General features: G+C 38.9%; 1 protein-coding gene across 1 annotated transcript in view; it reads right to left on the bottom strand.

The window, feature by feature from the left end:
• The window catches only part of ush2a (Usher syndrome 2A (autosomal recessive, mild)), a 188,297-nt gene that overhangs the window by 107,489 nt on the left and 55,731 nt on the right, over positions 1–25,077 (bottom strand). The window contains exons 28-39 of the mRNA XM_018666882.2: positions 20,299–20,405; positions 19,571–19,694; positions 11,047–11,177; positions 7,553–7,679; positions 6,890–6,991; positions 6,344–6,532; positions 5,698–5,828; positions 5,308–5,587; positions 4,587–4,811; positions 3,537–3,617; positions 1,796–1,984; positions 268–408 (exon numbers count right to left, since the gene is read on the bottom strand). Of these exons, the coding sequence (XP_018522398.1) occupies positions 268–408; positions 1,796–1,984; positions 3,537–3,617; positions 4,587–4,811; positions 5,308–5,587; positions 5,698–5,828; positions 6,344–6,532; positions 6,890–6,991; positions 7,553–7,679; positions 11,047–11,177; positions 19,571–19,694; positions 20,299–20,405 (1,827 nt within the window). The remainder of the gene's footprint in view (positions 1–267; positions 409–1,795; positions 1,985–3,536; positions 3,618–4,586; positions 4,812–5,307; positions 5,588–5,697; positions 5,829–6,343; positions 6,533–6,889; positions 6,992–7,552; positions 7,680–11,046; positions 11,178–19,570; positions 19,695–20,298; positions 20,406–25,077) is intronic.

The raw sequence follows: 25,077 nt of genomic DNA, 5'->3' as shown, positions 1-25,077 counted from the left end.
TTTTTCTCCCTTCCCTGCTCCTATTTATTCCATCCTGACTTGTCCCTCTTTCTTGTCTTGCTGCTCCTCCTCTCTCTTCTCAAGAGCTAAAAATCTCCATCACTGAGGATGAGAGTGTCTGAGTGTGTTTAGAAGTGTGTCTGTGTGTGTCCAAATGCAGGCACAGTCATAAATTAAAGCTACTGGTAATATGGATAAAGATAGAGACAGAAGTTCTGTTCATGGGTGTATTCAGTATGTGTGTGTGTTTGTGCTTTCCAGTCGTACCTTCCTCCGGGGTTGTGAGGCTCGATCTTAAATCATTATCATCACCACTGTCATGACGACGACTCTCAGTGCAACCAACAGGACTACAGGCACTTACAGTGACAATGTATCGAGTGGATGGAGTGAGACCCGACAACACACCTGGAGAGGAGAAGAGCATGAATATGTCGCAGTTGGAGTGAGGCAGAGAACACAGACAGAGGAACTGTCTCCCCAAAACACTGTAGCTTTGGAAGATACCTATTTGATTTTGCTAACTCAGACCTCTGAAGCCTCACATTAGCTTCAGCTGTGCTTTGGGATACATTTTTGCAACATGAATATGTGTTTGTGAGTACTGATTTAAGACAGCCCTGCGAAAATGTAAACCTATCCTATAACATTTCTTAAATGCCTTTTACTGTCTCCTTTAAGTGTTCGGTGAGGCCTGTTGTTACTGAAGTATGTATCAAACTGCTTCAATAGTGCAATTTAAATGCTTTACTTGTTTCTATGTGCCACTGTTGCTAAGCAAATTTACTGCGTTTGGCAAACAAAGAGAGTCCACTCTAATTGAAAAGCTTCAGTCGTCTCTCTCTGATGTTTTTTGTCCTAGCTGTCTCAGCCCTCTCAACTCCTTTCTATATTTCCTCACTCTTTTACATCCTCTCTCTCTTCTCTTCCACCCCCACCAACTCTCCTCACCCTCTGTGTCCAGTCACCCCATACTTGCCTCTCTCTTTCTCTCTCTCTGTCTCTCTCTCTCTCTGTTACCCATGTCTTTTAATTCAATTAAGGGCCAGGGCCCCACTCCGCTGCCATTACACCCTCATTTGCTTTCTGTGTTTTTTAGCCGTTGGTGTAATTCTGCAGTCAGGTGTCGAGGCCATCATAAATTAACAAGAAGCCTTATCACGGTGGACTTAATGTCTGGCAAAGAGCGAGGGAGGGAATGGGGAGCAGCAAGAGAGACACTGAGAGAGACGGAGACAGAGAGCTCATCTTCATATTTGCCTGGAGACATGGCAGCGTGGATGAGAGGAGGGACGAATAGCAGCAGCGGACGCACACATCATCATCATCATCATAAAGATGAAGTGAGGAAAGATCGAAAAGTGAGCAACAGAGAGAGAGAGAGAGAGAGAGAAACAGAGTGATGCCAGGGTATGACATCATTGGGGTAGTCCTGAGTGTCTTGTTCCAAATGGAGACAGTCTCCTAAAGCTGGGGACTTGCCAAGGAGACATTAACAGGGTAGCCTGGGACAGTGTGTATGTGTATTTGTATGAGAGGTAGAAAGGAAAGTGAGTGAAAAAGGCAGTGTGAATGTGTTTTCATTACGGGCCAAAATGCCCTTACAGGTGGCAGTAGCAGGCAAACAGCTACAATAAGTTAAATAGGACAATGAATCAAAGTTAAGGTCAAGAGTTCTCTTCATTGGCCCTCAGTGAGAGTGCACAACATAAGTATCCCAATCAAATGCATATATTTAATATATGTGGTGCATGCTGAAAGGTTGTAGACTATCAAAGGTTTGTGTGTGCTTTACCTGTAAAGTTTCCATTAGCCAAGTACACAGCCTTGATAGGTGGGGCTTCTGGCTGGTCACTATTGTAGGCTTTCAACTCATATCTGTCAATCAGCCCTCTGATGTCACCAGTGGGTGGCACCCAGCTCACCCTGGCACTGAAGCCATTCAAGCTCTGCACTGAGGTGGGAGGTGGCACATGCCTTGGTACTAGAGTCAGAGAGATAAAATGAGTAAACACGAGAGGAGACTAAAGAGAAGATTACTGTGGACCGAGGTAAAGCAAGATTATAAAGCAAGAGAATGAAAGACAAAATAATTGAATAAAACCAAATAATATAAAAGGAAAAAAGCGAAACAACAGGTCAGGAGCACATGAGGTTAAAGAAAAAGCATCCCCCATCTCTCTGTGTTTTAATAGGCCCAGTAAATCATGCCTCACCATTAGCATAAATAGTATTTATGAGAGTAGTAACTTTTTCAGCACTGATTTAATACAGCCAGCCATTCATTCTGGGCTATATTTCACAGCAATCAGCCTCCCCTTCTTCTCTGTAGCACTCCCCTTCTTTCTCTCTTTGACATCCTCAGTAGTTCATGACGGTCCTTCTCCTTTCCCCCCTCCCTCTCTGCCTCTGTCTCACTGCCTCTCAATCACCTTCATTCTCTGTCTCCATCCATCCTTCCATCTTTCTTTAAATCTGCTTCTACCATGTTTACCCTGGACCTAGCCCAAAAGTAGACTGGCTGTCATTGTACATTCTTAAAATTGTCAAAGAGGGGAAACTTATAGATGCATATATTTCTGTGTAGCTAACAGAATACAAATTGTATATAACTGCTTAAAAATTTATGTTCTATCTTTCATCTCTTTAATCTCACTCATTACATTCTGGGTGCCTCTTGGTTTTGAGAAATGTATAGTATATTAAATGCTAAAATAGTACACTACTGAGGAGGTGCTCCACACTTTCTCTCCTGTGACCTTTTTGTTTTTTTGTCAATCATTAACTTCCTTTTTTGTTCCAACTTCCTAACCTTCCTTCTCCACTTCAGCTATTGTTAAAACTTCCTGATTTTATCTGTGCCTTCATTACCAATTACCTTGCATCTTTCCTCATCTCCTCTCACCTCTTCCCTTCTTGCTGTCCATCCTTCTCTTTCCTACCATTTTTTGACATTGACATTTTTTTTTGTTTGTTTACTCTTTCTACTTCCTCCCTTCTCCCACATTTCCTCTCAGTCCTTGTCACCCATCTGCCTCTTTTCTCCTCAGTTCTTAATGTTTTTAGCACTTCCTCCCTCCCTCCCCTCCATTCCGCTCTCTGGTCATAGCATGGTGTACTGAGACCTACCAGTGTATCGTTCACTACTAACGAGCAGCTTTATATTACACAAGGGACCACACAGGCCATTCTGGGTTAACAGCCTTTTACTGGGATGCCCTTTATAGAGGCCTTATCAATCTCTCATACCGTCAGACACATGTAATATCACTGGCTTTGGATAAGTCTCATACACTGTACAAGATAGTAGTGCTTTTACATCCAAAATCTCTTAGGAACAAAGAGAAACACTACAGAACAAAGTCAACCAGGGGGAATATTTTCTCCTTTTCGAATGTGCAAAAATGCCTCTGAGTGAAATGAAAGTTTCTGTTTTCAGTTAATGAAAGAAAAACTCATATATTTTGTTAGTGACTTTGTAAATTAAATGTTAAATGAATCATCAACCACTGTCAGAGAAATGAGAGACGTCTCACCTCTACCTCTGCTCCGTCCTCTCTGCCAAGGTCCTGATGCCCAACCTCCTGCAGCCAAGGCCACAAACCTGTACAGGTACTCTTTAAAGGTGTGAGTGTGTGTTTGCACATAGGAGGAGGGGTTTGGAAAACACATGGGATAGGGAAGATACAGATTTCTTACATTAAGAGGAAGTATTTAAACATATGCACAAAAAGGTGCACCACATTTTGTTCAGCAGTTGTTGACATGTCACTGACATGACAGAGTGCAGGGACCTTAAAACATTACATTTAGTCAGTGTGTAGTAAATACAGGTGACATACATACTAGTTACAGTATATATGGTTTGATGTGATGGGATCTCCAGCTGTAAAACATACATGCATTTCTGGGATGGTTAGCAACCAGCCATCTCAACATAGTCTAAGCTTGTATCAGTTTAACATAATGTTAAGAGCAATTACTAGTAATTAGAGTAGCTACTAAGATGATATTAGCTACAGCTGGAAGATCTGCAGTCATACAGATACGTCTGCTAGATGTGCTAAAAACTACCCAATGACACAAGCAGAAAAAAATAACCTTTGCTTGTTTAGCGTATTTATATATAGTGCATATATGCTCTAATGCACACCTTACTGGGTATGTGAATAGGAGCACAAAGTCATTTGAAAAGAAACTTTGGTACACTGCACATGTTCTTATCAATCTGAAGAACTAAATGATAAATTGTTACTGTTCTTGTGTTGCCTCTAAATATTTTGGACATTTTAGAACCTGCATGTCAGAATTTTTCCTCCTGATAAATAATGTGCATTAATTGCTCTTCATTAACAAGATTCATTGTTGATTGTCAATTCATTTGGATGCTCCTTTGATTAAATGCATTTTTTGACTGGCTGCTATAACAGACACTGGAGTATCAGTGCCTTGTTCTTTGTATTGTTTGTTTGATGTCTGAGGATGATCTGCACCTGAAATATTGTTACTCATAAAAGAGAGAGAGTTCCTTTTCAGGCTGTCTCTGTTTTAGAGTAGTTATGTGTATGTATAGTGTGCGTCGTTACCAGTGAAAGGCTGTAGGCTAGAATCTGTGACCTGTGTCCTCCTCCCACTGTACACCAACACTGAGTCGTTTCCTCTGCAGTTGTACCGGCTCTCAGTGGTGGGGCAGCCATCTAAGTAGACTCTAACAGAACGGCGGGAGGCAACAAAGAGATTTACACTTTTACTGGCAGGAGGGGTTCTTTCATCATTTCGTATGGTAAGACCCCTTATGCAACCTCCTAGGCCTGTGAGAGTGGAGAGGAGAAGGGGAAGAGTAGAAGAAGGAGAGAAAAGAGAAGACGAGAACAGAGGAGAGAGGGTAGGAGAAAGTTAGAAGTACATTTATCTGATTTCTTAGTAAAATATTTGTTACCATTTCAAATTTTAACAGCCCATCTCCACTCAAAAATGTGGTTTGGTCATTGTTACTTCTCTTAGATATTTGATCTTCTCTGTGACTGTTTTCAAATTCTTCTGCTGAAAGTCTAAAGTCTCTCTGAACTCACCTTAAATCCCAGTTTAAGGTGTGTACCTGTGAGCATGATTTGTGACATCACACCTGGAAGGGATCTGACGGGGATCTTTAAATTCTTTAAATAAGCACTATCCTCCACTGTCATATTTACACTGTTTATGCTCAGATGTCCAACTCATTTCCTTACCTGACATAGATAAATAGGCCACCAGTATATCTGATATCAAGTTGAATGCTAAATCTGTTTCTGTGCACACACGTCTCACCGTGTTTGTGGCTTTGGCTGTCCAGAGCAGGATGTGCAAGCTCCATGGGCACGCCCCCCAAGTATAAGGGGGAATCAACTCTCAGCGTCACTGCTCCTCCCACTCCCCTTGTCTCCTCTGCCCAGTCATTGACTGCAGCAGAGATGAGTGGGCCGCGTTTTGCCAACGACAACTGTTTCCAGTCTCCATCGCAGTAGCTAAGCCCCGCCCACATGCTGAGTTCAGTCACATGACCTTCAGAGGCAAGGATGAAGGACAGGAGACCAGCCTCCAGCTCCACCTAAAAATACGCAACAATAAACAGAATATCACAAGGTGATGCTTTTTGATACATTTATTTCAGTGTTCTCATTATTAAACAATGGTTTAAAATGTGTCACTGCTCCTTACCAACATGTAGTCTTCAGTTTGTGTGTTGTATGTAAAGAGCAAAAGTGCATTGAGCTGGTCTGTTCTGAAATCCATAGAAATGTCAAAGTCCTTTCCTCCACTGAATACGTCTCTGCCCAGCTCCAAGTAACCTGAAACGAGAAGAAAATAATTACAAACATGCCATTTTATTAGTAGGCTCAGGGCTGAAGAAAGAAAGCAACTTTTTTGCTTTAATGTGGACCTATAAGAAATGACCTGTTATTTTTTCGCAAATAAGACTGAGTGAATAAGATGAGCAGGCCCTTTTACAAACCAATAATGGAGGAAATGTGCACTGATGAACCTGATACTTCACACAGAGACTAATTAACTTATCATCATCATATTTATCAACAAGAAACAACAACATCATAAACACAAACACTACCAGCAAGCATCTTATTAGGATGTATTAGGTGCACTAAAAACTCACTTAAAGTTGTATCTGAGCACAACTTGCTTATGAAAAAAGACACACTATGCTAATGCTAGTACTCCGGTTGTCAAAGTTGTCAGTTGACACAGTTTAAATCTCTGTAGCATGCAGTAAGGTTAATGCGCACAGTCCTTGTAAAAAAAGGATGCAGATATTTTTTGAAATCAACAACAATCCATCAGATCCTACCATGACCCAGAAAATGGGCTCCATCCACAGTCTGAATAGGACATCCTTCCCAGTTTTCATACACCGCCTCCTTCTTTATGGCTTTTGCCCAGTCCAATGGTATCCATTCATCTGAGACACTGTCAGTCATCTTAAAACTCACATCTCTGAGGCAACCAGAGAAACTCCGGCGCACCAGCTGGGCATCACCTGGTGAGACAAAAAAAAAAAAAAAGAAATAAAAATAAATACCATAAATCTGACTCTAAACGTTGTCACTCCAGTATGGAAACTAGGAGTTATCATAAGGTGACCTAGAGTGCCTAAATATGAGAATGATGACAATTTTTTACGAAGAAAGGAAATTAGTCTAGTAGTAGTGAGGCTAAACTACCTGCCTTGAGAGCAGAAACAATTTTGGCCAAGTACCATTACATTGTGGGAGACGTGTATAAAAAGAAATTAGCAAATATTCGAGCCAGGCTGAGAAGTCAAAAATGTATCAAATCAATTTCACTTACAAATTACAGATGTGATTAAAAAGAGAATGTGTAGTGATGGACTTACCCGAATCCTTTCTTAGCAGAGTAAAGTCTTCAGGAAGTCCTCCAATGAACACCCCCATGTTCTCACCAATAATTGTGCTGCCACTGGAAGCTGCTGCACTTCCTGGTGGTGAGGGTGATGGTTACACATAATTGTGGTCAGGCAAAACAAAAGTGGGAGGATCAGAGTATAAATATGGAATCAAGTATTTAGGGAACAAATAAGGGATGGGACACATTTAAAAAAGGAAAAGACAATATGAGAGAGAGCGGGTAAATGAGGTAAAGGGCAACAAAAATAGAGTGAGAGAGGGTTGTGCTCATGCCGTTTTTTCATCCAGATTTACCCATAAAGAAAGAACATATCTGAAAGACCTATCTGAGAACAACTGAGGAACATAAATATTTTCCTGTGTGTGAAACAGTATTTTTCTCATCAGACAGTGGCTGGGATTGACCTGGCTAATACCTCCATGCAGAGCTGGGGGATTTACATACACAGAAACACACATACACACACACACACACACACACACACACTTGTCAGTCTCACACTATTCACATCCAAGCACATGCACATCCTCGCTTGTATGGGTGTAACATGGAAACACTCGTATTTACACTCACTCACCCACACACAGAGCTGATAACACACAGTGGTCAGTATGAATATGAGAGGAGTTACCTCTATATTGATTGTTTACAACGATTGTTCCCACGGCCCCTCGCCTTGTTGCTGTGATGCTGTGCCACTGTCCATCATTGTAGCGTCGCCCTCCATCACCCTGTACACTCACAGCCACCACTGAGCCCTACATACACACACACACACACACATGCACACAAATCCACAATACGGGCAAGAATTTAAACACATATACATTAAAGGTGTTGTGAAGACAGCCAATTGACTTACACTTTTGTCCTGACTCTGACCAAAGGTCTGGCAACTATGTGTTTTACAGTAATAGCTTAAGTAAATGTATGACCTCTGGCTCAAAAGAGACCACTTTTCATATCACAGTGCAATCAGTCATGCTTACTTTGTAACATTTTAAATTATTGCTTCTTTATCCCCCTGTTGAGTGAACAAGGTTAGACATTAAGAACTGATGACACACATCATACACACACCACCCTCAAAAGGACACGAACATACACATATAATCATCAAAGTGTTGTTACAGGGCTTTTTGCTACCTATTAAGTATGACATCATTGTTGTGATCAGCTTTTAGCAAGTAGGCAAAGAGTAATGTAGTAAAACAAGAGTAACTGATACGTGCACATTCACACAACACCATGGCACACACACACACATTTTATATATATATATATATATATATATGTGTGTGTGTGTGTGTGTGTGTACACATTCACATACATATATATATCCAGACACACACACACAGTGATGAAGATTTAATGATGAGATCAATAAATGTATGAATGCCAGAGTATATCAGCCTCTGACATCTTTACTACCTCTGCTTGACAGCCCTACTTAACAAGACAACAGAAGAGGAGTTTCTTTGCCCCTTTCTTTCTCTCTCTCTCTCTCTCTCTCTCCCTTCAGAGTGAATCAGTGGCCTGGGAGATACGGGCATTGGAAGCAACTAACATGAGGTGCCCTTGTGCAAGGCATTTAGAGCAGAAGACTGATCATGGTTTTACTGAGAAACTCCAGTTGAGGAAAACCTGGGCAGAAACTGCTTGAATATAGCCCTTTTCTCACTTACTCATGTTCTCTCTGTGCACACACACACACACACACACACACACACACACTCACATTCAGTAAAGGACCACCAAATATAGCTGGGAAAGCCACAGGGGAAGCACTTTGGATAAGTGATTTTTATTTGTGGTGTGCACATGCATGTGTGTGTGTACTTTATGTGTATATGTAAGAGCCACTCAGAATGAACAGAACTGCATGTGTTTAAGTCAGTGTGTATGAGTGTGTGTGTGTGTGTGTGTGTGTGTGTGTGTGTGTGTGCGTCTAAGTGTGCATGTGTGATTTCCATTATCAGACACTATCAAAAAAATGGGGCATTCTCAAACAAGGGTGGACACAAAAAGGTAATGTATGCTACATTTTGTGTTTAGTAAATCAGAGATGTATATATCAAAATACCAAACGAAGTATTAATGATATGTGGACAGGGGAATCCCTCTAATAACAGAACAATAGAGGAGTAACCTCCTAAAGGGCAGTGTCAGTGTTTCTAAATGCACATTTAAGGAGCACCAATATGTGGGTTATTGACTGCTTCATTGTAATACATTTTAATATATGTTTAATTGTTAAAGATTACAATGTTTATTTCATCAAAGGCTAAAGGACTGTAAACTACAAAAACTACATTTTAGAAGGAGCCATCAGGGTACGAAGCTAAGAGAGAATCACGATGCATCTCTGGTAAAATAAAAAACAATTATGTCACTGTGTAGCTGGAAATGTGTTAAACAGACAGTGAAATCTAAGTAGCTAGTGAGTCTGTGATGAGTGCTACATGTGTATCACAGCATCACAGTCATTACCCTGTAGTTACCTATAGCTACATATACTTCTCTATACTGAGACAGCCAGTGGTCCATAAAACACCACTCACCTGCATCAATAGAATGTATGTGTGTTTCAGCATGTGTGTTAAATAGTTTAACAGTAATCGAACTCGAGTGCTTTGGTCTGTCCCTCCTACATGTGAAAGGGAATATTTTTGAGTGTTCAACTGTTTCAAAGTATGTGTGTGGCAGCTCACATGTGCACATATTTATGAGCATATCACTTCCCTGTGTCATGCTAAATTACTCCACCCCCCTGCACTGGTAATCCCATTAGGCTAGCTCAACAGGCTAATAGAGGGAAGTAATGGGCCCAGCTATATGTATCTAGGGGAACACTAATAAGCCGTGACACCACTCCCACTGTTAATTACCTCAAACTAGCCTAAACAAAGGAATCAACCCAGTTGGAGAAGACACACATACACTCCATTGCACATCCAGGAGTACACATAACCACACACACACATCGACACTATAAGTTAACAAGGCTCTGTTCAGTGACACTCAACCCTTTGCACACACAAATACATCCCATAGGTACATTCTGATGAATACCTTTTGATAGCAGTATTGGATAGTGATAGTGATGAGGAAGGAAAGTGTAAGTGGGTATGTGCATGTTTGTCTGAGTGTGTAATTAGTTGGTGGCCTCATGGAAGTCTATGTAATCATCGCCCATCATCACTTTCATCATGGAAGTCGTTGACTCTTTAACCCCTCTACATGTGTCTGTATAGATGGATAAGGGAAGCAAGGGTGTGTATGTCTATGCGTGTGTGTGTGTATGTGTGCAAGGGTGCAAAGCTTAATTAGCTTGCAATTGGTATTCACGCGTGGTGACTGCAGGGAATGAGTTAATTGCAGTCCAATTCAAACGTTGACACACTTTCAAAGTTTTTTCCCCTTTCCCTGTCTCCCTGACAGAAACCAATGAGGGGCTACAGATCACATTTATTAAATGAGAGCAAGTGAGTGAGAAAATGGGAGACACAGGGAGTGAGAGCAGGAGAGAGAGGGGAAGAAAAAGAGAGCAAGATAGAGAGATGGAGGTGTATCAAAAAATAAGAGAAAAACACAGGTGAAGGTGAGCGAATATGTAAGTGAGTGGGAAGAACTAATAAAGACAAACAAAAACAAATGTGAAAATGTGGATGGAGAAGACTTAACAACTGGCATAATGAAATGGGTTAAACTAGGACAGCTGTACACTGCAAACTAAATAAAATCTTGGCAAGTTCTGCTGTCAAATATGCCGGTGTAAACAACCATACGATTGGTGCAACTCCATGTGTTTGTTTACTGGTACTGAAGCTAGATGGAGATGCTTCTCACTCAGAGGGACCAGACAATATTTGTAAGTTCCTCAACAAAAGATATAAAGAGTATTATTCAAACAAAATAAAAAAATAAAAATAAGCAGCACATCAACGCCTTCAGCTGATGTGACCTCTTCCTGAGCCATTCATTTTGTGCTTTGTTGCACCTTTTTTTCAAACATTCTGCCTAAGCCACGTGATTGATTTATATTATTATGTATTTCAGTCTTGAAATATCATCCTTTGCACTAATATTGTTAAATTACATATTACAAAAACCCCCTTTACATACCTGTGGGTCAAACAAAAAGTAAGGGCGTCCATTTTTTATCTGAACAGCCAGGAACTCTTCCTGATTTCCAGGAGAAAAGGCACAAAGCAGCAGACCGTCTGGTGACCGAGTCCTGAAAGTCAACTCGATACCTGATACAAAGTAAGATCAGGAGCAAGTGTGACAGAGAGAGACAGAGAGACAGAGAGAGAGAAAGAGAGAGAGAGAGCAAAAAAATTAATTACTTTTACTTTTGACTTTCTTACAATACAAGTCAAATTCTGTCATACTGTTGTATAATAAATACAATATAATGAGACAGCGCATGACCTTTTAAACTCTGGACACTGAAACCCATCAGGCCTGAGTTGTAGGAGCTGTTATCAGGACACAAGTGTAATGTCTCAGTGTTAAAGCTGACCATTTACAGGAGGATATCAGGCAGAATCCACCGTTTACCATCGAAATTAAAAACAATAAAAAGAAAGACTGTCTCCGTATGTATGCGACATGTTTGCCTCTGCCCTCTGAATAAACTCTTTGATCAAATCCATAAGATGTGTAGTGTAAACCCCCTCAACACCACTTCACCATTAATGACCAGTCAGAGCTTGAAGTAAGGCTTAATACAGTCCTCAAATTTGGAAGTCTGGCACACCATGTATGACTGACAAGAAAGAAGGGATGTGTAAATGTATTTACTCTTACATTTCCACCAGTGTTTCCCAACAGTAGCAAAGTTCTGAGTTGACTTCAATTCCATTATAAGCCAACTGTCTAGGATAATCTTACAACTAAGATACTTTAGGGAAAACATGAACCTCAAAAGACAAGCCTGAGAAGGCAGACCTGCTTCCACAATTTCCACAGCCCACACCTGTAATATCTTGCTTTAATCTCTTTTAGCCATAATCTTCTATTTTATATTATGGAAAAGATAAAGTGATTAAAAGACTAAAGTGTAGGATCTCCTTAAGATACATTTATTTTACATTTAGCGACACTGTTGATTGATTCCGGATTCCAACATTGTTAAAGCCCAGTCAAGCTTCCCTCTAAATAAACATACTAATGGTAACAGATTTAGGAGAAAATTTACAGGCACATTGATCACTGCATTTTCAGGTTACAACACTGTTCTATATAAAGGCTTGTGGCTAACTTGAGGAGGACTTGCTGAATAAATCACTAGAAAACATAAAAATGTTTAAAATCTAAAGTTAAATATAACTCAGTTCTTGGTCATCTCTCAGAAAACACCCAACTATGCTATTCTCACTGTAACTGGAATGGCGATGGATTTTCGGATGTGAGAAAACAACAGTCATGAAGTATATAATTGAACCTTTGAGCAAGGCAACTGCATCACATCCAACACAGCTGTCCTGCCTCTGCTGGAAACACTGAGGTGTTTGTTAAATGCATACTCAGTCAAAGATTCTGCAATGTGGGAAAGTTATGGGTTCCAGCAGAATCTCTAACACACATACACAGAGCAGAAAATTCATCCAACGTGCTGTCTTGTCATGTTACGATGGATCAGAGATTTAATCTTAATCCACAACTAGATCCACATGGCGACACAGATCATACGGTTTATGTGTGTGTCTACAAGTACGTGTGTGTTTGCTCAGCTCTGTCTGTCTCTGTAGAAAACAGAAGTGTGGGAAGATCTAAGGAGTTGAACGGAGGCAGTCAAGGGTTCATCAGAAGCCCGTGTTAGCAAAATAATTAGTGTGTGAATTCACTTAACATGGAGAGAAGTCAAACAGTAACATAGCAAGCTCAAGATGAATACAGATAAGCCATCTCTCATGGCTCCCAGGTTTTTACACGTATTTGAATAAGCGGAAAAACTGGCATTTTTCTGAGTTGTTACCTTGGTTTTATTTGTAATATATTGTTATGCTAGCTGTTGGTTTATAGCAGAAGATTGTAACTTGTACTTGTTAAGTCAGTTCAAGTCAATCACATTTACACGGTCCAAAAATACAAATTTGTGCAACATTTTGTATGCACATTAACAAAAATCCCATCTAAAAGTTTTATACAGCCTAGATCTACAAGCAGTGTCACAGTAAGCACTGGTAACAGTCGTAGCAGCAGTTATATGTGTTAAAGGTGCATAATAAGTTCCTCCAATTAATCCTCCTGGACTTGATGTGGTGATGTAGTACTGTGTTTAATGGATTATCTTAACTTGGGTGTAAGGTAGATTCTTTTTACTTTTGTCATCTTACATTTAGATGTGGTGAAGAGAGTATCCTAATGTAGGTTTGCCATTTTCACTTCAGTCTAGGACACAAGTGATTTATGGGGATAAACTATTATACATGTAATAGAATCACATGAAAGGATTGTTACAGTTTTCCTTTTAAAAATGGCTAGGGGAGGTTGAAAAGCCTCTAAATTAAGGAATATATGTAAATGTGTCCACTTAAAATGGTCCCATTTTGGTGCTTCACATAAGTATTGATCACAAATAGTGCACAAAACCAATAGCTTTACCTTGGTTTATGATTTATAAACCAGTCTCCATGGAAAAAAACTACAATAACCATGGTTACAGTATATGGCTGAGACAAAAATGTTCTTTATATTGGACTTGCATTCTGTACATCAAGCAGGCATGTGTCATTTACATTCATGACCTTGTCACCACAAAGATGAGTGAAGTCATGACAGATACCTGACATTACATTATCCCCTTTTAACCTTCTCTCTACCTCGACCACGCTCTCCCGATTGCTCATCCCTTCCTTTCTTCCCTTCCTCTGCTTTTAACCTTCCTTTTCTTTTTCTTGACCTTTTCATTCTCCTTTCTCCACCTATTGCTTCCTCTGAATATGTTTTCTCTCTTTGCATCTTCAATTCTCTTTTTACCTCTTTTTTCTGCTCCTTCCCATGAGTCATACTTTCCTCTCTCTTTTACTGTTATAAATATTGTAAACATTCATCTATGGTAAAATAGACCACAGATAACATTAAACAGTGTTTTCTACAGCTAACATAACCATAGGGGATACATATTTATCACAACATACAAAGTGCTATCAAAAAGTTCAGAGACCAAACACAATGGAAGAGATCATCACAGATGCTTACAAAATGGGACTTCCAAGGAGCACTGCAAGAGTGGCAGGAGTGATGTATTGCTCCACAAAGTGACTACTTCAAAGGAGATGGTGGATAAATTTAATTCAGGTTTGGATTATGCTTGTAATAGGTGGAGTCTGAGCTTTTTGAATGTACCACATATACACACTCCCAACCAACCCTGTACACATGGGACAGGTCTATGGCACCCTGAAACACACTCATATGATCTGACATTGGAGAAGCACCATAATTATTCAGCCTTCCTCATCAGCACAAGATAAAGTTCATATACATTTTATACAAAACAAAACAGAACTGAACAATCCTCAGAGACGTTATATGGTAAATGATGACTCATTACATCTTGGTATATCTTTATATAAAGAAATGTGCAGTATCCTGATGTTTGCTTCATTGCATTATGGTCTTGGGGTGGATGCAGTTAGTCTAGAGTTCAAGAGGTACAATATAAGCCCCACAGCTGCCAAACAGTAGTAATGGTGCTATGGATAGCTGGAATATTTTTTCTGACATTATTTGCAGTGGCAGAGAGGCCAGAGGTAACTATTAATGTATCTATATACAGTATATAATGTATACAGTAAGTCCTGTATTGATTTTTGTTTTACAAAGAATTGAGCTTTTTCTTTATGTGTATAATAGGAAACTATAGACAACTGTTGGTGTTTGCATGTAATGTGCAGTATGTTTGCGTGAGCCTGTGTAATAGGTAGGAACAGACTGTCAACACATGCTTAGCCAAGGTGTTTGGTCCAAATGTACAACGTCTAAGTGACACTGCTTGTGCTCAGCATTACTTCCTTCAGATTTCCCCACAGGACTTGCACTACTTCACACTGACAACCACTTTGGATCCATCAACAGACAAACCTGAGCACACATCATGACAGGTGACTCTGTTGCACATACAGAGTACATGCAAACACACACACACACACACACACACACACACACACACAAACATGCATATACCCGAACACTTGCTGCACAGCGCAATCACACAAACACAAAACACCAGTATGCACTTTTTTTTTATCTGAGAGCGCACATCAAAGATTCATCAAAGAATCCATATGTGCTCAAGATAATGTATGCAAACACTTTCTACAGCAAAGCCTCAGTCCTCACTAGTACTTCACATGTTAATGCTTAATGTTAAACAACTGATAAATACTTGATTGTTAAAAAAAAAGTAAAGACAACATGACCAGTTAATCAAACTCCTGTATTATATAACAAACTTTCATATTGTCATTTAATTGTTTCCCCCAAAGTACTTACTACAACTAGCCTATTCTTTTCCAAAATCAAAAAAACAAAGTGCCTTAAATTGCAAAGTTTGTCTTAAGCATGGAATCAACCAATGGGCTATTAAAATCAACTGCTCATCCCCTTAGGAGGATGAATGTGCTCTACAATCTAATAGATTACAGGACCATCCTCTGGGGAGCATAAATGTGTTCACAATGTGCTCCTGGCAATCTGCCCATTACATTCTGATATTCCTCCTGCAGTAGTTGAAATTGTGGTCACAGACCATGAATATTCATGCCACATTTAATGACAATCTGGCCATTTGATGTGAAGATATCCTGCTTTGTGTAGGGTTAGGTTACTGACCAAACAACATCATCAACCTTAGGACTCACCTAATACACTGATGCAAAAGCACAACATGTGTAATCCATAATAATAATTTTACATGTTGTAAATTCTTGTTTAGAAACAGTTTTACAGCATGTGATGCAGAATATCTAGTAAACCCAGCTTCCCCTCCAGCCAGAACTGGAAGAGTGTGAAAAAGAAATGTTTTCTGAGACCTGCTCTTCACAATGCTATTGTGTCAAAATCTATAGGTTTTTTCAATGAGTGACACATTTCTTAATGTACTGTAAAGAATATATTTTATGACCTACAAGTACATGAAACCAATTATACTCACACCATCAACTCTAGAGTTAAGTGAGAGAATTACATTGTTTAAATTGAGTTTTTAATAAGATACTACTAAGGAAGAAAATACTAAGGAGCGCTTTAAATAGAGCTGACTGTCCATACTCAATATTCCTGCCTATTTGTGCCTAGGCAAACAGAGAGAATTTATGTTATATTCCACAATATGTAACATTAACAAGTAGCAATACTAAACTATTTCAAGTTTTGAATAGAGTCTTATTTATTAGGTAGTATTGTTTCATGTGTTATTGTATTGTTTCTCCTCTTTCTGTCTCAGTAAACAGTGGAGGTTGTGTGTAATCATCTACACAACATAACCTGAATAACTCCAGTCATGTTAGCTCTCTGCTGGCATTAATCAGAGCCTGGCGTATTAATGAGAGCGCGGCAGCTAGCTAATTACACCCATAGATTCTGCAGCAGCCCATTAAATATACAAATGACAGAATTAAAGAGCCCAGCCTCTTCTGATTAATCTTTAAATGGGGAAAAACTAATGATGTCTGTGCAAACTTTCCCTTCACACATTTCTCCCCCTCTCCTCTCAACGTCAATGCCTGGCAATCAATCATATTAATTAAGGAAAAATAATTTGTATCATTTAACATTTCCCTCTTTCCTGTTCAGTTGCTGCAGTGGTGCTGCAGCAATGTACTGTATTAGACGTGTCTGGAAATTATCCAAGTCTATTTGTTCCTGCATTCATTTTTTGTTCTTTTTTTTTTTCTAAAATATATTTGTGATGTTTCATCCCTCTTCATTTATTGTGGGTTGAAGAAATACATCTGGATTAGTGAAAATATGAGCAGGCCATCATCCTCATTAAGAATCAGCCCATTTCAGACTCAAAAACTGTAGAATTATAAATGAGAGAGGACTATATAATCTGTTTTGAACCAGTATCCATTTAAATATAGTATTTTTTTACAAAGAATAACACATTCCAGTCTTAACTGAGATGCACAGAGTCCTTAATTCAACAAGGAGAGTAGGAAGTCACATCACAGAGCTTTAGATAACAGAAACGTTATAAGTAAGATAAATGGACTAACATGCATTTATGGAAACAAGCACTTACAGGGTATTCATATCACAGCATGATTGCATATCGTTATAATCCTGTTTTATCTAAAGTAAGATTCAGTGTAGTAAATATTGACCTCAAGTACCCTAAATTCATTCAGCATTAAGGAGCATCGTTAATCAGAATCAAAGTGAACAGGTTTATCATTTATGGAAATATGCACTCCTATCACAATAATTGCACATGGAAAACAACCTATTTGGCCAAAAATAATTTTAGTAAAGTGGCCATAAAATTACAGGTTAAAGGGCAAATAAAAGTGATTTTACATGGTAAAACCATTTTGACCTTAACCTTAACTAAATTTAACATACAAAATATTGGCTCTGCTCAAAGATCTGTCCTTAATTCACATGCTTAGGCAATGGAAAAAGCCTGCAGTAAGAACCTTGATGAACTATTTAAGGTAACAACAAATTATTAATATTCCTAGAATGGTGTATAATGTTGATGGAGAAAAATGATCATCTGCTGTTTCTTACAGAAAACCTATCAGGACCTTTTGAGGCACCAATTCTGCCGCTATGCGGAAAAAAAACCTCAAACATAAACTTTTCTCAAGACTCAAAAGAACCTAAGAAACGCATAATTCAAAATTTGTAACGTGTTTGGTTGAAATGTTGTGGGTGTGTATTATGAAATTGAACAAAAAACACTAGTCAAAGATTCGACTCATCTGAAAATTTTACAGTTGTCATTGCCAGAGTTACTAGGTTTCCACAAGACATCAACGATTGACGAGTCTCTCCTCAGTGATCAATTGACTCTCAAGGGGGCATTACACTGCATTACATTCATAATCCAATTTGGCTTTGATTTGTTCGCTGTTCCGTGCACTTCGATGGGAATAATTGTCTGTAGATGATGCTATTAGTATTGATGGTTGTAAAAGGGCGATGGTTTGAGGACTGCCGACACATTGATGGTCCAGAATAGATCCGGTCTGAAAGTGATTGTCTGATCCATTACCCTTTATGAAGGAGGAGAGTGGAGGAGATGAGACGAAACTCTCAATAGTAAAAATCATCATCTATTTGCTGGTTGTATTCTGAGAGACCTATTTACCTTAGTGCTGAGGAAGCATGAATATGATCAAAAATCATCATTTGTTGATTTGAGATAAAAAAAAAATGCAGCGTGCAGAGAGAGCAATCAACGAGAACCACAAAGTATAAGAGGTAAGTCAGCGATTGGGTTGTCTTAACATTTTACCAGAAATGGGTGTAGTGTAAAAACTTTCACTTTCTTTCCCCTTTATAGAAAGTCACAAAAGCAAACATTTTTTATTCTAATAAACAGATGATTGAATATGATAAGATATGATTTAAATAGATTACTTTTTATGTATTATTATTTTCCTCCACAAATACACTCTTGCCTTCTTTCTCAACTTCTCTGTGACCTTCAAAAAGCTTTTACAAAAACAGTGTTTTTATTAAACATTACACTACAGTAAAAAAAAAAGCTAATTAACTGTGCACATGAAAACATGTTGTTAATCCATCATTAAAGCAAAGTGGTAGTAGTCAAGTTGAAAACACAAAAGGAAGTGGTCACTCCTATTCTTCCGTTTTTGTCAACTTGTTTCTGCCTCCTTTGATTCAAAACTCCCTGTTCCTGCCCATCTCAAAGGCCACTGAAAGGTCACTCAAATCTTGTGGCAATTAGTATTATTTGTATTATTTTTATACTGTTTGGGCTGTAAGTCCCTGGTATTTCAGATGTAAGATGTACTGCACATGGATACCCACTATGTGGGGGGCAAACGTGCTTGGGTATTTTGGATGGAACAAGATTTTGAGACCAACACAGACAGCTTATGTGTTGGCGCAATTACAGTTGAGCACCATCACATAAGGATTACAGATGAGAACTTTTATCTGTACAAACTTAACAATTTGTCAAAAGTTTAAAAAACTGGTTTGCCCACAGATGTAAATTCATTTTTGAAGTTTTATCACACAGTTTTAACATGGTTGGAAAATATTTTATCTGTCACACATTTAAACATTGTGTCCACACAGAAAGACATAACTGGTGATATAAGGTTTGTGCAGGACACTGGAAGAGCTTTGCCTGCTCAAATCCCACTGATTAGTATCAGCAGTCATTAATTATGAGCGTCAGACTGGATGATGTTCTCAGATGAAGCAGAACATGTTTGGCTGTGCAGCTCAACCCTCTAATGATGCTGGTAAACAGAAAGATAATTGACCTTTAAGATGACTGGGGAAGTCATTCTGAAGGAATGTTACTAGTAGACTGAGAGACTGCAGCGCGATCACTGCACACCACAAAAACATACCCACAAACACAGACTTGTATGCATGGCAGACAGACATGTCCATTTTCTGATAAGAGACAGACATCTGCAAGACCTACTACCTGTGAAGTCAGTGTTGACAGGAAGAGTATCACTGGGAAACTGGTAGTAACTGTTTCCAGGGAATCTGGTTCCTCTGACAACAGGACCTTCTGGGTCAGACAGGGAGACATCTGTCCTCTCCACCTGGAAAAAAACACCACAGAATAAGAACAGTACCAATACTCAAATGTTTATTAACATGTTGTATCAAAAACTGGTAGCTAGTTAGTTTTGCACTTATTCAGTCATAAAGTAAAGTACTGGACAGACTGGAATTTTGACCTGATAATGATACTAGATGAGAAGTCAGGGTAGCGCCAGACCAGACATTACGCTTTATTCTTAAGGGAGCTTGAATGTGTAAACCAAATTTGATGGCAATCCATCCAACAGCTGTTGAGATATTTCAATCAAAATCACAAATGTCAACCAGAAGAAAAGACATTAGAACTCATCCTTTGGGAACCATGAGTGTTTGCACCAAATTTTGTGCCAATCCATCCATTAGATGAAGAAGATGTTTATCTCTGACCCAAAGTAGCGGACCAGACACTGCCATCCCTCAAGAACACTAAAATACTGTGATAAATAACATTCTGCACACTAGCCCAGCACACACACACGTAGACTGTGCACAGGTGTGAATATATATTTTTTTTTAATAAAACACACAAAAATTATTTTAAAAAAACAAAACAATGCCAACTGACAGATATGGTGTTTATTATAAGCCAGTACTCTTACAGACCTGATACAGTGGATGTGGTCCATTGAGTTCAAGTGGAGGATCCCAGTCTATCTGAATGGTGGTGTCATTTATTGGATATAATTGAGGTGGAGACAGTCCAGTTGGAGCTGAGGACAGAAAGTTAGAAAATCTGAGACTGAATGTCAACTATGCAAATAAGAACTTTACTAATATTTTACAAGATTTTTCATAACAAGTAGATTTGTGAGCTTTTTACAACACAGTGTTTTGTTTGTTAAATGTATCTAAAATTGGAACACACAGACACACAGCAACGTACTCATAATAACTCAAAGCAGACTAAAAAAGATTCTCAGGTTGTGTAATTATGAATAAATGATTTTGAGATGTTGATGTTTTTTGGGTTTTTTTTTTTTCAGTAGAATGACTTTAACACATTTCTCTCATGCTTACTGTATGTCCAGAGTGGACAGAAGTCCCATTTTCATTTAACAGAGGGTCAATTTAATTTCCCTTTTTCACTTTAGATGTTAAATTAAATGTCCTTTTGAAACACACTGGGAAATACTGGAGCTGCAGTTTCAACATGTATCATAAATAAATCAACCAGAGACTGGCTGATATGGTGAGAGGAGATACATAAGAATGGAGAGAGAAACACAGCAAATGATGGACTGGTGTAGAGATTGGAAAGATGTGTGTGTATTAAGTGTCATTCCATCGTCATGTTTCTGTGTGTGTGTGTGTGTGTGTGTGTGTGTGCACATTTCAGTAATGGTCTAAATGGTCTGTGGTAGGAGTAAATTAGCTCTCAGTGACACACATGCGGACCATCTTTAGTGTGAGTCCTAATAGAGCTCTTAAAAGGAAAGTGGACAGCTTGTCTTAGGCGGCTCATCTTGGAACATCAAACCATAAATTACTTCCAATCGATAGCTTACCAGTCTATTGAAATTGAGCTATAGTGACATTTAGAACACTGACTGTGCCACACACAGACACACACACACACACATATATATATATATATATATACATAGGCCAACAGAGCCTTGCTTATAACAGTGGTGTACTACTTTGAAGTGTGATGTGCTAGAAAACAAATGTTGTTAGGGGCAGATGGCTAGAGAGTAGACAGGCAAAAATGTGACTGCTTTAAGATCACAGTAGAAAAGTTGGTATGGCTTTGAATCTCTAAAACGGAAAGTAATTGTGTGTGACAGTCTGTAGGACCTCTATATTATGAACAACTACAACATACAGTATCTGTACTTGAGGCAGCACAAGCATCTCAGGCCAGGGCTCCTGAGTTTTTAAGTGAAGCCCAGTGGTAAAATGGTCTGCTTGTTTTGAGGTTTGATCAAAGTGGACCGACCTCAGACCGACTGGAGTGTCCCTGGGTAACATTTGACTATGAGACTGCAATGTTACTGAGGGTTTTATACAGATTCACTTGGCCTTGTAGATCGACTATGATGGCGCTGGACATTAGTTAACACCAAGGCACTGTGTTTACACAAAACAAGAAACAAAGAATTTTGTTTCTTTTGAATTTTGTTCTTTGCACAAGACGTGCGTCTGTGTGTGATCAGTGAATAGTTAAAAGTGGGTGTGACACATAGATTAGTGTGAGATTGAACTGGCCTCTTGCAAGAATCCTTTGTATGAGCAGATTTACCCTTAAGTGGCATGTATGAACACTTACTCATTTTGTTGTATTTATTCATACTTTATCTATTATTTATAATTACTGATTTTATTATTATACCTAAACAGTCTTTACGCAGTTGTTGTCCAGGAGAACATCCTCCATTGCATCCAGCAGTGTAACATCACTTGTTGCTTCTGTTTTTTGGCATTTAACTTCGCATCACATTTTTTATTATCAAGGTGCAGTTGTGGAATGATGCCACATTACCAGCTGTAATAATATTTTCTGTTGGAGTAATAATAAATTTATGTCATAAAGGTATTCTTTTGTGTGTAGATTTCTAACAGCAAGAATTCAAACTCTGTTGTCTGAAATACTTGAAACTAGTATACTACTAGATTGCGCATTGAACACTTGAAAGAGCAACACTCATGAAAAAAACTGATTAAGGTTAAAAACGTGAAACTTTAGGGTATAGATATAAAAATATTATCGCATGAGGCCCAACATCTTTTAAAATATGCAGCATTAATATCTATCATTATGTCTCTGTATTCTGTGCACAATGACAGAAAATCTCATTCCTACTACATTCAACTACCTTTGCCTCTCACTTACTCATCAGTTACTGCTTTCATGGGGATAAACTCCACTGTTTGTAATAATGGGGAGCTACAGGACCCTGCATGTACTGGGTAGAAGGCACCATAGATAGGTCACAAGTCCCTAACACCATAAAAACAACAAAACTTCTACATCAGGTAAAAATGTCACAAACTTTGCCAGACTTGATGTGTGTGTTTCTGTGTATGTGTATGACAGCTTTCCTCCCTAGTGATTCCTGTATTCTTTGTGTGTCATGTATTCATTTATTGTATCTGGTTGTTAATTCACTGAAATGTACTTAACACTCTGACACATTCAGTTTGACGAAAGCCACTTGCTTTATCGTGACTGTGCTCAAACACACATGCAAACACACACGCGCACACAAGGTTAACAGTCCACCAGAAAGGTTAATTTTAGCTGCCGACATGGTAATGAAGCAGCTAAATCATGGGCCAGCTCCCAGGAGCAATTGTGCATGTGTGTGTGTGTGTGTTTTCTGTTTTTACAGCAACTGACATGTCTTAACAGGCTCTTAGCGTACAGTTACACCACGCACACAAGCACACCACTTATTGACATGGCGATCCCTTGCCATGCATATTTCTCTCCTCAAGAAGGGCCTCAGGCCAATTATGCGTAAATCAATAAAGTTCCTGTTCTGTTGAGTGGTGTTACAGTGTGAGTGTGTATGTGTGTAAGTCTCTCTGTGTGTATGTCTTGTAGAACAAGCCTTTATGGATGTAGGATACATAAAACATCACCATCAGCCCCTGATTAGCCACTCACTTTACCTTGTGATCGATAACTTTGTGGGAAGACACACACAATGAAACAACTGCAAATGCATCAACACACATGGACAGAGAGCTTTCCTTGTGTTGTTACGTCTGTCTCAGCGTGCGCGCTAATGTTTAGTCATGTGCTTCGGTGTAACTCCAGTGGTTTCGCAGATGCTGTCTGCTCACTTACAGCAGATGGTAGCTGGCTCTAATGGCCCAGCCTTATGTGCAGGAGATTTATCAGCACATCAGTACCACGCTCAAGTAGATCTTACAAGGAGTACACTTAATGTGAGGATAATTTCCTCCACAAACGTTGTTTGATCAATTTCTGTAGAATACCACACAGAAGATCAACATTTGGACAGAATTGTGGACAAAACATGCAGGAAGTTTTCAGTCAACAGGTGCCACAAGTAGGAACTATACAATGACTTTTACTAACAATGAGGGGGCCTATTACTATTGGTTTAGATTTCTCTCTGCAGGGTAAGAGTGGTTCTGTCTGGTAGAACACAGTAAATGGTAACAAAAAACAAAAAGAAAAAAAGAAAGTTCTTCTTCAGTTCTTTTTTCCATCTTATGATTACAGCTCATTTGTTGCTTGCTACTGCTACACTGCAGCCCAGCCATTTTATGAGGGGAAAGGTAAAACTGTCTTGATACAATGCTAAGAAGGTGCGCACCTTCCAATATACCTCTCTTAGATTATTTGCTAAAAATTATCAAGTATTTTCTGTGAACACTCAAGACAATAGTTTTAAACTGAATGAAAACAAGTGATACGAGGTGTGGAGCTACAACAGAAGCTCAACACCCAGTGGAGTAGCACATGCTATGCAAATTGTTTTGAGATTAAAAAAGAAAAATCTGCCAAACGGCATATGCCATTATCATTTCTTATAGTTGAAACAAGGGACATCTTTGGCGTTGAATGAAACAAAACGGTGGCAACAGATGTGGCTGTTAAAAATACATTCAAAAAGTCAACTGGGTACAATAAGCCATATTGTATTGTACTGTATTACAGTCAAGAGAAGTCTTTGGAATCACTTGAAATAAACATTGTGGCTGTGTCAACAGATGTAGCCATTAAAAATACATTTAAAAAGTCCACTGATTACAATATGAAGTATCATTCATCACAATAAACACAAGGAAGGACTTTTTGAGAACTGTATGAAATGAAAATTTTCGCTATGTCAACAGATGTAGCTGTTTAGAGTATGTTCAAAAGCACAAATCCCTGAGCAAGTATTTAGAGATGAAAGGTTTTTTTCACATCCACTCATCGCACCCATTGTCTATTCACCTAAAAGAATAAACAAAACAAAAACAAAACAGAAAAAAAACGTAAAATGAGCAGCAAGAGTAGAGACTATGAGTGAACAGATGGAAAAGTGTGTTGCAGGGTCAAGTGTGCATGTGTGTGCAATATGTATATTGCCGAATGATTCATGTTTCTCTGCTGCCATGTGCTATTTTGTATTTAAGTGAAAGTGCCAGGTAGAGATAGAAGTGAAGGATCGATTGAGTGAAAAAGTGAGAAAGCAACAGACTGTCACAGGGGAATAGATAAAGACACTGAAGAAAAATTGTGTGTGTGTATGTGTGTGTGTGTGTGTGTATGTCACCCTGCACTGATCAATTAGTGCTCATCTCATTCCCAGAGATTTGTGCCTGAGTTATTAAACACAGCTAATTCATCCCACTTCCATGATGGTTATAAATCTAAAGAAGAGAGAGAGGAAAGAGAGAGAGAGAGAGATGTCGTATGTG

This window comes from Lates calcarifer, linkage group LG2 (assembly GCF_001640805.2).
Source record: "Lates calcarifer isolate ASB-BC8 linkage group LG2, TLL_Latcal_v3, whole genome shotgun sequence".
In the NCBI taxonomy this organism is placed as follows: domain Eukaryota; kingdom Metazoa; phylum Chordata; class Actinopteri; family Centropomidae; genus Lates; species Lates calcarifer.
This window is presented reverse-complemented; position numbering and strand designations above follow the sequence as displayed.